This window comes from Narcine bancroftii, chromosome 4, assembly GCF_036971445.1.
Source record: "Narcine bancroftii isolate sNarBan1 chromosome 4, sNarBan1.hap1, whole genome shotgun sequence".
Lineage (NCBI taxonomy): Eukaryota > Metazoa > Chordata > Chondrichthyes > Torpediniformes > Narcinidae > Narcine > Narcine bancroftii.
The window spans coordinates 91839782-91856033 of record NC_091472.1 but is presented as its reverse complement, the minus strand read 5'-3'; the positions used below and the strand labels follow the sequence as shown (position 1 = coordinate 91856033).

General features: G+C 43.7%; 1 protein-coding gene across 4 annotated transcripts in view; it reads left to right on the top strand.

The window, feature by feature from the left end:
- The window catches only part of dzank1 (double zinc ribbon and ankyrin repeat domains 1), a 151997-nt gene that overhangs the window by 19581 nt on the left and 116164 nt on the right, over positions 1–16252 (top strand). For 2 of the 4 annotated variants that reach the window (XM_069932014.1, XM_069932011.1), the window contains exons 1-5: positions 16–141; positions 1516–1725; positions 4225–4369; positions 7411–7540; positions 15134–15233. In XM_069932014.1, the coding sequence (XP_069788115.1) occupies positions 1617–1725; positions 4225–4369; positions 7411–7540; positions 15134–15233 (484 nt within the window). In that variant the 5' untranslated portion in view covers positions 16–141; positions 1516–1616. Of the gene's footprint in view, positions 1–15; positions 142–1486; positions 1726–4224; positions 4370–7410; positions 7541–15133; positions 15234–16252 lie in introns of those variants that run through there. The other 2 variants (XM_069932013.1, XM_069932015.1) reach the window with 2 other exon arrangements.

The window sequence follows — 16252 nt, the reverse complement described above, 5'->3', positions numbered from 1 at the left end:
AGAGACGCGTTGCGTGGTTGCTGTTGGCAGCAAAGCAGAGGGTCTGGGGAGCTGCAAATTGGTTGGAGGTGACGGCCGTGGGTGCGGCGCTGGGGGCAACTGGGGCTGGTGTGGCGTCTTCTCACTCGAGAGTATCAAGAAGTTAGTAGAATTCAGCGTGCAGAGGATAATTTGAATTAATATGTGCTTTTGGGCTCCCCCGGGGTTGTTTACCGATCTTCTAGCCGGAATTAATAATTATAAAGCTTATGAGTGTCTTTCACGTTATTGGCAAGAATTCCAGCTATTAACAAGCATTGTGATAATTAGAGTAATTGTGGTTATTGATCAACACTTATACGGACCAGTGAATTATAAAGAATATTGTGCCGAGGATTTACTAGTTATCGTTGGAGTTAACTATAATTATTGATTTTTAAAATCATTGTTATCGTAGTATTAACATTCATTGATATTAATAATCGCTGGAATTAATAATGAATAATTATTAGTCTTAATTTAAGTAATATCTGTAAATGTAGGTTATGTTTAATTATTGGTTAATGATTAAGGTTCAAGGTTCCTTTTATTATCATTTAATATGCATGATATACTTCAACTTTTGTTTGTCGTAAGGCAAACTAGGAGTTGCTATTTTCATTGCCTGACACCCCTTACAATAGGAGAAAGAGAACCAAAAGAGTGTCCCTTCAGAGACACTTGGTGGGTTCGCCTCCACCGCTCTTGCAGCCTTCCATCGATTCATCTGCATCCAAGCTCTAGTTTCAAATCTCCGACATGTTCAGGAAGCCTTCAGTCTCCGAGGCCCTTTGGGAGCCCTTCTTGCCCTCAGCACCCTCTCGAATTCTGATTCTGATACGTGGTTCCCATGAGCCAGTGTCTAGCAGTCCGCTGCCTGTGCAGTTTCCCCGACTATAAGTCGCCTGTACCCTGTGTGAGTCCCTCTGCCTCTGAGCCCCTCGGTGGTCTATGGCTGTGGTCACATTCCCTGTATGCAGCTGCTGAGCCCTTCGCTGCTCTGCTGCCGTGTTCACCCCTGGGCTTGTAGAGTCATCTTCCATGCTTCTTCTCAACGGAGGAGAGGGTACGTGGTGCTTTCCCGCTTTCTGGTGCCCTGTCCCAGGTTGCTACTTTTCTGGAGTCTGCAACCCCTTGTGGCTGCCGCCGAACACAGGCACTCCTATTTTGGGCACAGACCTCACAGTTGGAGGATTTTACTTACAAAACTGTATCAGGTCCGTTCGGAGAGTATTTAAAGCTTGTGCGGAGCTGACAACATGAGGACCGGGTGATTGAACCCTTCAGAGCAGTGTTGTCTCTGTGCTCTCCGCTCTCCCGGTCCGCACCAGCAACTCCGGCAGTACTTTTTTTATTCATAAGTACCGATACTAGTTATATTTTAATGCAATTGTTTATTATTTTTGTGTTAATTGCTAATTTCTTGAAGTATTTGGATTTTGAAGTTAGTTATCTCTGTGATCCGCAGTTTTTTTCTGTATTTGTTCTCTCCCCAAGCTGTGAAAACCGCTGGAAATAATAGTGGTGGTGCCTGTGACTTTTACCCAGCTATCTCTGTAGATAGTGTCTCTCCTTGAACGTGTCTCCCCTCTAGTGGTATGACAGCTGGATCCATTGCAGTGCCACACATCATCCCTCTAAGGGTCCCTCTCCCAGGCAAAGCGAAACATGAAATCGATACCAACACTCCTATTGCAATGAAGTCAGGTAAAATGTTTTTGGATTATAATGGTGTGTTACAGAAGCTAGAGGCAATTCCATGGAAGTGTATAAGCATACCTTCGGTAGTATACCCTTGAGTCGATCTCCAAATCCTTTTCCAATCCCACAACCTCTGAGATCTCTGTGTTCTTCTAATGTTGGTCTCTTCTGCATTGCTATTTTGGCAATCATAAATGCTGAACATTTTGCCTGAACCTTCCCCCTTTTCCAGTCTTCTTTCTTTTCATTAAAAACCTGAAATCCTGCCCATTTGGCCTGCTTTTTTTCAGTCACTGTTCCTTGAGTCCTCTTCTTTGGCTCAGTGCTAACTTTGATCATGTTTCCACAAAGTCCCTTTGAACATTTTAGTAGATGAAAGCACTGTGTAGATGGAAATTGTTTTGTCTCATTTCCATTTCTGAATACCTACTGCAGTTGGTGGCAATAGTAGGTGACAATTGCATTGTCCTAGCAAGTTGGCATGGCATTGTGATTTAAATCTTGCTCCCTTATGCTTGATCCATCGTTGATGTTTAGTAAGTGCACAAAGAATATAAACATAGGTATGGTTGCCAACATGGCCTGTTTCTGCTCCGTAAATGGTTATATGGTTAAAAGAAGATATCATCTATGGCTCAGTAGTAGTACTACACTAGGCTCTAAGCACTGAATATTCGCTGTCAGTACATTGGTGTGTCAGAAATACAGCCTTTCAACTCCGATACATAACTGAAACCCTATCTGCCCTCTCACTACATAATAAAACCTATGTACAAATTTAAGATAGAGAGGAGGTGTTCTCTCTGGCATATTTATTGATGATATTTAAAAAAATATTGATATTCCAATTATTTCATAGTTGGTGGGATTTTACTTTGATAACCTCTAATAATCTAGCATCTTGTTCAGAAACCCTGTTGGTCTGGCATTAGTCTGGAACATGAGCCCAAAGTCCCAAGTGCAAACAGATATGTGGTCACAGTTAGGGAAACTGACTGCAATCAGAGTTAAGGTCTGGAACGTGGGCCAAATGGACTGTCGAAGCTATTGCTAGGGTCTTGGACACCAGTAGTCGTGTAAGTGGAAATAAAAAAACACAATCCTGGAGAAACTCAGCAGGCCTTTTATAGAGCAAAGATAAAATACATTACCGACGTTTCAGGCTAGAGCCCTTTATCAAAATAGTGGGTAGTTTTGCAGGTAGAATCAGGGTCTGGAGGGCTTGCTTATTTCCCATTCCCTACAAATTCACCGGGTTCACTAGAAAACTTACTATACTACTGTTTAACATTTTAAAAAGGGCTAATAAACTATTTTAAAATGTGTAAATAAGAGTGGCATCCAATAGTTCAGAATTTTACCTCGTCCAGGTACAGGAGCCTGAAGATAAGCACTCAGTGGCCCAAGGACAATTTCTTCCCTGCTGCCATCAGAATCCTGAATGATCAATGAACAAAAGACACTGCTTTACTTTGACTTTTCATGTGTTATTTGTATTTATTTTTGAAAGGTGGTTTATATAAATGTTTAATTGTGATGTTGCCACAAAACAATAAATTTTGAGATTTGTTCATGACAATAAATTCTGATTTTGATTCTAATTCTGTACATGTGAATTCTATGCTCCATTCCATTTCTGCATGGTAACACCAGTTAGCAATGTTGACTCATAGCTCCTAAATCTATGTCCAGGTGCTGTGTACAGAAATTGAACATTCTCCCCATGACATCATGATTTCCTCAGGTGGCGCTAATTTCCTCCCATATACCAAATTTATCTGCTAAATTAACTGGCTACTGTAAATTAGACACAGTGTGGAATTACAGCAAAATGAATTAAAGGGACTTGATGAGTTTGTGTGAGAGAATGAGTTACAGGCATAAGGGAAAATAGGAAAAGAAATATGGGACCTAATGGGATAGCTCCCCAGAAACCAGCATGGATTTGGTAGGCTGAATAGGCTTCTGTATTGTCATAAGAAATACAATTTACAATACTGCAACATTTTATTGCTTGCAGAACTTTTATATATGTGCAAGTATTTATATTTGAAATATTACCTGCCAATATCTTACAGGAACCCAACCTCCTAAACAGAACAGAATCCGTGAGATCGGGGAACAGTTTGGTTTTTGATTGCATCTTTAACCTTGCAGGTCAAGAGTTGGAGAGGAGCAACAAATTGAAAAGAAGCTTCCCTTTAATGTATTCATAAACTTTCTTGTTCTTGATTCACTCTATTAGATTTCTGACTTACTTTCATTACAATCTTCTTTATTCCAGGAAAACAATTCAGCTTTCTACTTAAATGAGGCCTGAAATCTTTTGTAGTTAAACAGAGATATAATTCCTGATGAAGGGTTCAGGCATGAAACATTAGTTACCTTTTACTTTCTATAGATGCTACATGATCAGCCGAGTTTCTCCAGGACTTTTGTGTATTGTGTTATTTATTCTTTTAACAAACTTCTCTCCCATGTTATTGTGCTTACTATATTTTACAGACACTCATGATGTGGATGTATACTACACCATAAATGGCAGCAAACCTCAACCCTTGAAGAAACCAAGCAGTTCTACCTTCAAGTACAGGAAACCATTCACACTGCCTGCAGGCAAAGGGACTGTTAAAGCTTTGGCTGTCTCTAGGTATACCTCCCAGATATATGTCATCAAAAGATATTTAACTTAATTGGAAAATGAATTAGTTAGAACCATAGAACACTACAGCATAAAAATAGATCCCTTCAGCCCTTCTAATCTGAGCCGAACCATTTTTCTGCCTAGTCCCACTGATCTGTGCACCCAATCCATAGCCCTTCATACCTCTCCCATTCATATACTGTATATCTGTCCAAATTCTTCTTAAATGTTAAGATTGAGCCCACATTCACTACTTCAGCTGGCAGCTCATTCCACACTCCTACAATTCTGTATGTGAAGAAGTTCCCTTTCATGTTTTCCCCCTAAATTTTCCCCTTTAACCCTTAACCCTTGTCCTCTGGTTTGTATCTACCCTCAGTGGGGGGGAAAAAACCTACCTACATTTACTCCATCAATTTCCCCCCTTATAATTTTAAATGCCTCAATCAAATCTCCCCTCATTACTCTACGCTCCAGGGAATAAAGTCCTAACCTTTTTAACCTTTCCCTAGAACTCAGTTCCTGAAGTAAATCTTATTGATATCATTCCTGTAGTTAGGGGACCAAAACTGCACACAGCACTCCAAATTTGGCTTTACCAATGTTCTGTACAACTTTACCATAACATCCCAACTCCTGTACTCAGTACTTTAATTTAAGAAGGCCAATATGCCAAAAGCTCTCTTTACAACCCTATCCACCTGTGACATCACTTTCAGGGAATTGTATATCTGTATTCTTAGATCCCTCTGCTCTCCTGCACTCCTCTGTGCCCTACCATTTACTGTGTGTGTCCTTTCTTGGTTTGTCCTTCCAAAATGAAACCCCTCACACTGTCTGCATTAAATTCTATCTGCCAATATCAGCCCGTTTTTCCAGCTGGTCCAGATCCCTCTGAAAAGTTTGAAAACCTTATTCACTGTCCACAACACCTCCAATCTTAGTGTCATCTGCAAACTTGCTGATCCAATTTACCACATTATCATCCAGATCACTGATATAGATGACAAACAACAATGGTCCCAGCACTGATCCAGTTTACTACTTCACCATAAATACCGAACATCTGAACCTTCCTGACTACCGCTACCCTTCCATGTTGGACCTTGGCCTTACTAAAGTCCATGTAGACAACACCTACTACCTTTCCTTCATTAATTTTCCTGGTAATAAACCTTCTTGAAAATCTTCACAAGATTGGTTAAAGATGATCTACCAAACACAAAACCATATTGACGATCCTAATCAGTCCCTGGCTATCCAAATACTTGTATATCCAATCTCTTAGAACATCTTCCAGTAATTTGCCTACTGCTGACTTCAGGCTCTCTGACCTATAATTTCCAGGGTTATTTTTGGAGCCTTTTTTAAACAACGGAACAATATGAACTACCATCCAATCCTCTGACACCACACCAGTTGCTAAGGACATTTTAAATATTTCTGCCAGAGCCCCTGCAATTTCTACACTTGCCTTCCTTAAGGTCCGTGGACATATCTTGTCAGACCTTCTGGATTTATCCACCTTTGTTTGCTTTAAGTCAGTAAGTACCTCCTCCTCTTTAATCTGTATAGGTTCCATGACCTCACTGCTTGTTTTCCAAACATCCTTCAACTCTGTGCCAGTTTCCTGACTGAATACTGATGGAAAAAAAAATTAAGACCTTCCCATCTCTTTTGGCTCCATAGCCAACCACTCTGATCTTCAAGGGGGCCAATTTTGTCCCTTATTATCCTTTTGCTCTTAATATACTTGTAGAAACTATTAGGATTTTCCTTCAAATTGTCTGCCAAAACAACCTCATGATTTCTTTTTACCTTCCTGATTTCTTTCCTGAGGTTTTTCTTGCATTTCTTGTACTCCTCAAATACCTTATTTGTTCCATGATGCCAATACCTGCTAGACACCTTTCTCTTCTTCCAAACCAGATCCCCAATATCCTTCAAACCAAGGTTCCCTATGCCTGCTGACTTTGCCTTTAATCCTGACAGGAACATACAAGCTCTGTACTCTCAGAATTTCACCTTTGAAGGTCCTCCACTTACCTCGCACATCCTTGCCTGAAAACAACTTATCCTAATCCCCACATTCTAGATCCTTTCTTATTTCCTCAAAATTAGCCTTTCTCCAATTTAGAATCTCATTCTGAGGCTCAGACCTATCCTCCTCCATAATTAACTTGAAACTAATGACATTATGATCACTGGACCCAAAATGTTCCCCTACACATAATTCTGCCACCTGTCCTGACTTGTTCCCTAATAGGAGATCCAGTATTGCACTCTCTCTAGTTGGTACCTCTATATTTTGATTTAGAACATGTTTGACAAACACCAAGCCATCCAGCATTTTTATAGTATGGGAGTCCCGGTCAAGATGTGGAAAGTTAATATCTCCACTATTACAGCTATCTGCTATCTCTCCACAGGTTTGCTCCTCCAATTTTCGTTGACTATTGGGTGGTCGATAATACAACCCCATGAGTGTAGTCTTACCTTTCCCGTTCCTCAGTTCCACCCATATAGCCTCAGTAGATGAGCCCTCTGGTCTGTCCTTAGATCATGAAAATAAACCCTGGAATTGTTAGGATCAGAAGTAGCCATTTGGCCCATATGGCAGACTCTCTTGATTCTCTCAAGAACTTCTGAACTCTTTTTAGAAGACACCAAATCCTTTTAACAATTCTTATAATCAAATCAGACACCAGCACCCTTTTAAGCAGTGCATTCCAGATCATAATATTTAACTGAGTGAAAAAAAAATTCTCTGATTCTTTAGAATTATTCTTAATCTTTGTCCTCTAATTATTGAGAACTGATTTCTCCCTATCCATGCTAGGACATTTGAACTCATCCATTAAATCCGAGTTTAGCCATGACCTGCTTTCAGGAGCAAATCTATATTCTCTACCTTTCCCACAATTCTTGCATTGATTTTAAAACTAGTTTAAATTACCTCTTTCTTCCTACAAAATATATTAATGTATGCTCTGCTGTATGAAATTTCAAACAACAGTTTTTTTTTGTGTCAACTCCAAACTTTACAGGGATGGCCGGGAGAGTAGTGTGGTGACTAAGGTGTTTCTTGTGGAGTACATGCAGCCCAGTGCAGTGGGGGTATTGGAGGATAATGAAGAGAATTTCTTCCAAGATTATAAAAAGGAACTTTCCCGACAGGTAAGGATATATAGTTGAGTAAACAATATGCATTTTATTCACAAAATGCTGATTTAGAATTGGATTTTCTTCCACAATTTAAATTTAAAAAAAAATAGGATCTTTGTGATATACCTTTCTTCTAGCTCTACCTTGTCATTAGTCCCACAATTCATGCAATGTCAAGATCAATATGCCTGTTTTACTGTAGAATCTAGCAGTCGTAATATATGGACATTGGAACAGCAAAAGGCCATTCAGCCCTTTCAGCTTAATTTACTATTGAATTATGACCAATTTGTAATTCTGCTTGATTTACCTTTTCTTTTTCTTTAATATATTTTTATTGAGTTTAACATAATAAGCATTCATAATAAATGACGATTACATAATGAATCAATTGTATGCAAGCAAATACATACCAAAGGGAGAGAAAAAAGAATGAGTAGTTTGTAGCGTGTGCATGACGGCGAGTGTGGAAGGAAGACACACATACGAGGAGTTTAAGTCGAAGACTGATTTATTGACCTGGCAGTTCTGCTCATAGGGGCCCCTGGCAATGACGTCAGGGCCCTGCATCAGTCAGAGTTCCCAATCTTCCCACTGTTTGGAGGTCACCTGGGACGGTGGCCTGTGTCACCCCCAGGTCCACACGGTCACCGCGTTCATCAACCATATTGTGGGCCAGTCCGCGTCTCCGTGCACGACACCTCCCCCCCCTTCAAAAAACCAGTGACTGGGCCATTTTCTATAGCCTTCAGTGGCCTGCCCCTGCTTTGCAGGATCAGAGTGAAGACTGGCTCGTTACAGCCCAGATATTGCCAGTTTCAGGCTGTCAATGGTAAAGGTCTCCTTCTTACCACCGATGTTGTGGATGAAGGTTGAACCATTGTCTCTAATGACCCTGTAGAGCTCCTCGTAGGATCGTTGTAATGGTGGTCTTTGTGCGCCCCTCTTCATGAACATGTACTAGAAAATCTATGGGTCCTTCGGGATGATATGCTTGGGTTTTTGATGGAGTTGCCACGGGACCAAGGAATCCAGCTTTCACAACAGGCTCTCGATATCACTGCAGGGTCTTCTGGGCATTTAACAGGGACCAGGAATTTGCCGGGGATGATTAAAGGCACACTGTAGACCATCTCCATCATTGATGCTTTGATGTCCTCCTTTGGTATAGTACGGATTCCCAACAGGACCCAAGGCAGTTTGTCCATCCAGTTTGGACCCTTGAGCTGGGCCATCAAGGCGGACTTCAGGTGCCCATTGGCCTGCAGGTGATACACGGTGGTATGGTGGAGCTGCATCCACAGAAAGTTAGCCAGCGCTGCCCAGGTTCCGGAGGTGAATTGTACCCCCCCGTCTGAGATGAGGTACTCTGAGACCCTGAATCCGGACTCCCAAGTGTCAACAAGTGCCCTGGCACAGGTTTCTGTGGTGGTATCAGCCAGCGGGGCCACCTTTGGTCACCTCATGGAGTGATCCACCATGGTCAAGAGGTATCCCGCCCCACAGGAAACCAGTAATGGCCCCACTAAGTCAATGTGCACATGGCTGAACCTGCGCTGTGCTGGCTCAAAAGTCTGTGTGGGTGCTCTTGGTGATTCTGCACTTTGGAGGACTGACAGTTTGTGCAGGTCTTGGCCCACTGGCTGACCTGTTTACAGAGGCCATGCCAGACACACCTTTTGGCCATCGTTTTAACCATGGCGCTGATTGCGGGGTGTGCTAGCTTGCGGATGTCCTCAAAAACCTGGCACCTCCATGCAGCAGAGACGATGGGGTGGGGCTGCTGGTAGAAATGTCGCACAGCAGTGTCAGGTTAACTGGGCTGACTGGGACATCCTTCATCCTGAGACCAGAGACAGCTGTCCTATAAGTGGGGATCTGAAGGTCCTGCTGCTGTGCTTTGGCGAGGGCCATGTAATCGATCCCTTGGGACAGGGGTATCTACTCAATCGTGGGGCATGCCACAGCATCAGCTACCACATTGTTTTTCCCTGAGATATTTTGAATGTCTGTAATAAACTCACACATAGGACAAGTGTCTCTTTTATCGGGGTGATCACTGGTCTGATACCTTATGGGAGGCAAAAGTCAGTGGCATGTGGTCAGTGAACACCCTGAATTGCCAGCCTTCCAAAAAGTAACAGAAATGTCTTACTGCCAGGTATAGCGCTAACAACTCTCAGTCGAAAGCGCTGTATTTGAGTTCTGGGGTGGGGGGGGGGGCGGAGGTACCTGCTGAAAAAGATCAGGGGTTGCCACTAGCCCTCGATAAGTTGTTCTAGCATGCCCCCTACTGCTGTGCTGGAGGCATTGACAGAGCAGTAGGTGCCTCTGATCTGGGGTGGACTAGGAGGGTGGAGTTGGCTAGTGCATCTTTAGCATTCTGGAATGCCCTGGAGGATTCCTCATCCCAAGCAATGTCTTTTGCCTTGCTTTGCACTGATGACCAGCATGATGCGAGCTGCTGCCGATATGAACCTTTGGTAAAAGTTTATCATACCAGCGAATTCCTGCAGTGGCTTAGCGAAGTGCTGGACTGCCTCAACTTTCTCGGGGGAGGGTGTGGCCCTGTGCCTGTTAATCCTGTGCCCCAGGAAGTCGATGGTGTCCAGACTGAACTGGCACTTGGCAAAGTTGATGGTCAGCCCGAAATCACTCAGACGGATGAACAGTTGACTCAGGTGGGTGGCGTGGTCTTTGCAGCTGCGGCTGGCAATGAGGATCTTATCCAAATAGATGAACGCAAATGGGAGGTCCTGACTCACTGCGTCTATCAGATGCTGAAAAGTTTGTGCTGCACTTTTTTGTAGACTGAAGGGCATGCAGAGAAATTCAAACAAACTAAAAGGGGTTATGATTGCAGTCTTGGGGACACCCTGGGGGTGAACTGGGATTTGGTGGTACCCCTGATGAGGTCCACATTGGGGAACGTGCTCCGTGCAGGTTGGCGGCAAACTCTTGGATATGGGGCATGGGATATCTGTCAGATGTGATGGCCTCGTTGAGGCAACGGTAGTCACAGCATGGTCTCCAACCCCCTGCTGATTTGGGCACCATGCAGAGGGAAGTGGCCCAGGGACTGTCGGAGTACTGCACAATCCTCAGCTCCTCCACCTTTTTAAACTCTTCCTTCACCAGGCTGAGCTTTATGGGAGGGAGTCAGGATACCCTGGCGTGGAGTGGGGCCCCTGGATCAGTATGTGGTGTTTTACCCTGTACTTTGGCTTGGCCACGTTGAACTGGTCACCACTATTGAGGGGAACTCTGCCAGGATGCAGGAAAATTCATTGCCCCCAGAGGCAGAGTTTGAAAGGTTCTGGTATGCACCAAGCGGCATCCCTTTAGGTCAACCAGCAAGCAGTGGGCTCAAAGAAAATCAGGCCCCAGGAGCAGTTGCACCACTGCCGCAGGGGTAAATGTCCATTTAAAGCAGCTGTTGCCAAAACGAAGGGGGATAGTGTGGGTCCCGAAAGTTCGAATGCAGGAACTGGTGGCTGCCCTCCAGTTGGGCCTGCTTGCTGCTGCTGGTGTCGAGGCCTGCAGGGAGTAAGATGCTTATCTTGGTGTCGTGTTGTCCAGGAAACATCTGCCCAACCGTGAGTCCCAGACATGGAGGAGGCTATCACATGGACCAACCGATGCAGCCGTCAATGATGGTTTCACAGCGTTTCCCAAAAACCTGCAGGGTTGGTGGCATCAATGGGCCTCCACACCCCATCACAGATGGTAGTAGCATAGCTGTCCCAGGGTGTTCCCTTGCCTCTCTGCTGGCCTTGATCTCGCTAGATGTTGTTTGTGGTGCTTGCTGATAATGTCTATGACAGCACTGGTGTCCTTCGCTCTCCAGAGCATGTCTACCTGGGCAGTGACCTTCCAAGGGTCGTTGAAGTCTTCGTCCTTGAGCAAGAGCTGTATATCCATGGGTAGCAGCTCCAGAAAGATCTGGTCGAAGAGCAGGCAAGGTTTGTGGCCGTCGATTAACATCCGCATCTTGCTCATTAGGGCGGATGGGGCCATGTCCCCCAATCTGGCCATATACAGCATCTGGGTGGTGTGCTTACACCGTGAAAGTCTGAGTGTGGGTTAACAGATCTTTGAGTGCCATGTATTTGCCTTGCTCTGGAGGCTGCCATAGGAAATCTACGATCCTTGCCACTGTGTTCTGATTGAGGGCACTCACGACATAGAAGTAGCGGGTGTCATCGAGGGTGATGTGGCAAAGCTAGAACTGAGCCTCAGCCTGCTCGAACCACACATGTGGCTGCGACATCCAGAACATCAGAAGCCTGAGAGAGACCCCGTAGATGGTCGCTAGCTCTGCTTGATGCATCATCTTTGGGTCTAACTGCCAGTTGGACCTGTTGGGGTCACTAATGTAGTGTGTGCGCAACAGCAAGTGTGGAAGGAAGATGCACACACGAGAAGTCGAAGACTGATTTATTGACCTGGCAGCTCTGCTTATATGGACCCCTGGCATTATCGTCAAGGCCCTGCATCATCAGAGCGCTGGCCTTGAGTTGGCCAGTGCTCCAGTCAGAGTTCCCCAGCTACCTACTGTTCAGAGGTCACCTGGGACAATGGCCAGTGTCACACCCAGCCAAGTCCACATGATCGCCGCATTCGTCAACCACTTTGTGGTCTGGTCGCTACAAAGTAATAAAATATGCAAATCGATATTAATAGTTACATATAATAACTCAATCTAGTAATATTTTTTTCTTTGGCTTGGCTTCGCGGACGAAGATTTATGGAGGGGGTAAAAAGTCCACGTCAGCTGCAGGCTCGTTTGTGGCTGACAAGTCCGATGCGGGACAGGCAGACACGATTGCAGCGGTCTAGTAATAAACTTAATGAATAACACCATGTCAGACCCATTATTAGACTGATTTCATCATTGAAATAATAAATATTTTTTTAAAAACTTAAAACTAATCTAATCCTCTCCCTCTAATGAAGGTTACCTTTTTGAGAAGAAAAAGAGATCAATGATGATGTGGAATCACTGTGACCCCTGGAGAATAGACCTGAATTACCATAAAATATAATACTTATTCACTCTTCCAATTATAAAATGCATTCTAAGAATGGGCCCCATAACTTTATAAATTGAAACTTTCTATCTTTATTATTATATCTGATTTTTCTCTAAACTTAAATAGGACATTACATCATGTAACCACTGCATATGAGTATGGGATGCATCTCCTTTCCATTTCAATAAAATAGCTTGTCTGGCTATCAATGTAGTAAAAGCTAAGACTTGATTTACCTTACAAAAAAAACAAATCTATCATTCATCTTCTGATTGAACAGCTGTTTTGGGGAAGGTTTTACCTAATAAATGCCTTTCAACCCTAAAACCACAATCCAATTGTTCCTATTCTTGGGAATATAAATCTTTACATAATTTTATCTTTAGCTCTCTGGTAATATTCTGATGAATCTGTACTGCCCTTCTTCCATATCCAATTTATCCTTTCCTTGATAGAGGACCACAAATAATGCATGTTTTTCCAGATCTAGACCAGCTAGATTTTGCACAGTATAATTTAAACTTGATCCCAACACATTCTATCCTTCTAGAATCAAAAGCTATTAACCTTTTAATTAGCCTTACTGCTTACTTAATGCATTTTCAGAGAATTATATACATGGACCACTAAAACTTTGTAAACTTCACTTATGCTAACTGTCAACCAAAATTGACGTTGATATACTTAATTATTGAATTTATTCCCTCACAGTTTTCACCATTCTTGTAAATGGGGATGGAATAGGATTTAAACAAGTGATCGGTGTGGATTTAGATTCTGTGTCGACTCTTATTAAACAGCTCAAATTTCTCTGAATGTTTAGTCACTGTCAATTATAGTTTCTAATAACTTCATTGTAATAGATCCTTGATTAATATTTCAATAATTTCCTAGTTTGACTTGAGCATCTCTCTTTAATGCCCAGATAATCATCTTTTAGGATAGAGATAAGTATAGATCTCAGGAAATCAGGAAGAACCCTCGTCATCCAATGCCTTGGGATCTTTTTATGCACAAAAAGGTAGAGGGGGCTTTGATGCAAGATTTCATTGGAAGATGACACTTTTGGAAGTGCAGCACCCTCTCCAGTACTATATTGGAATACCAGCCTATTTTGTGTAAACATCGCTTCCTTGTCAAAGTTGGAGAAGTTGGTAGGTGCAATGCACCAATAAGGAGGCGTGCTAGAGCAGGGTGCACCAGCGCGGAAGGGTGGTAGAGGTGGCATGCACCAGTGGAGAAGGCTGGTTGAGATGGCATGCACCAGGGGGTGATAGTAAAGATGGCATACACCAGTGGGGAAGGGTGGAAGAGGGGAAAGGAGCAGTAGAGATGGGTGGTTGTATCGGCATGTACTATTAGGGATGGATGGTAAAGGCAGCATGCTCTGGTGAGGAGGGATAATAGAGACAACATGCATCAGTGGGGAGGGGTGGTAGAGGCAGTAGCACCAGTGGGGAGGGGTGGTAGAGGCAGTAGCACCAGTGGGGAGGGGTGGTAGAGGCAGTAGCACCAGTGGGGAGGGGTGGTAGAGGCAGTAGCACCAGTGGGCAGGGGTGGTAGAGGCAGTAGCACCAGTGGGGAGGGGTGGTAGAGGCAGTAGCACCAGTGGGGAGGGGTGGTAGAGGCAGTAGCACCAGTGGGGAGGGGTGGTAGAGGCAGTAGCACCAGTGGGGAGGGGTGGTAGAGGCAGTAGCACCAGTGGGGAGGGGTGGTAGAGGCAGTAGCACCAGTGGGGAGGGGTGGTAGAGGCAGTAGCACCAGTGGGGAGGGGTGGTAGAGGCAGTAGCACCAGTGGGGAGGGGTGGTAGAGGCAGTAGCACCAGTGGGGAGGGGTGGTAGAGGCAGTAGCACCAGTGGGGAGGGGTGGTCGACCTAACATGCACTGGCAATAAAGAGAGAATATCCACTCTTTCCCCTTCCTCTCTTCTTCTTCCCCACCTTGATATTCAGGCATCTGCCTGTTTTTGTCTGATACCCGATGAAGGGTCCAGGCCTGAAACATTGGTTACCCTTTACTTCCTACGGATATTGTGTGACCTGCTGAGTTTCTTTAGCACGCTTATGTACTGCATCTTCTCTCCTGATTGGCCATTCCGAAGGACATAGTTGACGAAATAGGAAGCCATCTGCAAAGAGTCTTTGCCAATATGAGAGGCTGTAGAGTCTCATCAGATCAGGCAGCATCCATGGAGAGCTAATGTTTTGGGTAGGGGCCTTTTTTGTGTTACATCTGGAAATGCTGACTGACCTGTTTTACCCATGGATGCTGCCTGACCTGCAAGATCTCTCCAGCTTCTCGTTACTTGCATTACTCTTTGTCAAAGCTGAAGCTGCCACCTGAGCAAAGCAATGTCAGAAGCTTTGTGGGGTCACCTTCAGAACAAAGAAAATGGAAAATGTTTTGAGATCCCTATATTTGCTGTTTTTGTTATTGTTGTAGTCTATTAACCTCACTGCTCTTTCAAAATTCACCTTTTCATCCATCTGCAGAGTTATGATTTATGATAACCCCATGAGTTATGATAACCACATGATTTCATATTTTTGACAAATCACTTTGCTATCATAGGAAACTCTTGAGAGGTTATCAGCTCCCTCAGTGGAAAATGGTACAGTTCTCAATAAGGAAAGCAGCCTTGCCTGGGAGGAGGCAACTCAAAAAAATGAAGGTAAGCAATCTAAAGAACCTTCACTCTGTCTGCTGGAATAACAGGGACAACCCGTTAGCCAACCACTTTAATTCCACAGCCCATTCACTAACTGACATGTCTATCTATGGCCTCATGCACTGCTAAACCAAGACTACCTGCAAATTGGGGGAAAAACACCTAATATTCTGTCTGGGCACTCTCCCACCTGACAGCATTAACATCGACTTTTCCAGTTTCCATTTAAGCCCCTCCCCCGAGTTTCTCTCTCCCTATCTCAGTCTCCTTTCTTTCAGCTCCCCTCCTTCTTACCTTCTCCGTTCAGAGAGCTACCCACTCCCCATCACTTCTCAGATTTTTTCCTCTTCTACCCTACAACCCATAGCCACCTATGATCCAAGTAAAATATGAAAGTCTGCAGACAATGTGGTTGAATTAAAAACACAGTGCTGGAGAAACTCAGCAGGTCAAACAGTATCTTTTATATAGCAAAAATAAAAATACCTCAAGCCAGAAACACCAGTTATGTATTTTTATCTTTGTTATATAAAGGACACTGTTTGACCTGCTGAGTTTCTCCACCATTGTGCTTTTCCACCTCTTAGTTGTTGACCTGTACTCCTCCCCTGTCCCTTCCTCCCTCCCCTTCTCTCCTTTTTATTCAGACACCTGCCTACTTTTTTGTTCATACTTTGACAAAAGACTCAGACCAGAAATGTTGATTACCCTTTATTTCTGATCAATACTGCCTGACTTGCTGTGCTTCTCCAGCACTTCTGTGCATTGTATATAAAAAAAAATCCGATGACATAGTATTTTATCCTGGTAAAGGCAAAAACACGTGGGGACGCAGATGCAAAATTCCAACAACTAGACAGAATAAAATTAGATAAAGTGTGAGTTCTTGGAGGGCTTGTAGTGCTGGATGGGAAAAAAAAGAATCATCTGGTCCAGGTGAGATGCTTCTGAATTTGCTGAAGAAAGTAAGGACAAAGATAGCAGAATTTCTGCTCTGATCCTTCCTGATGGTACAGGTATGA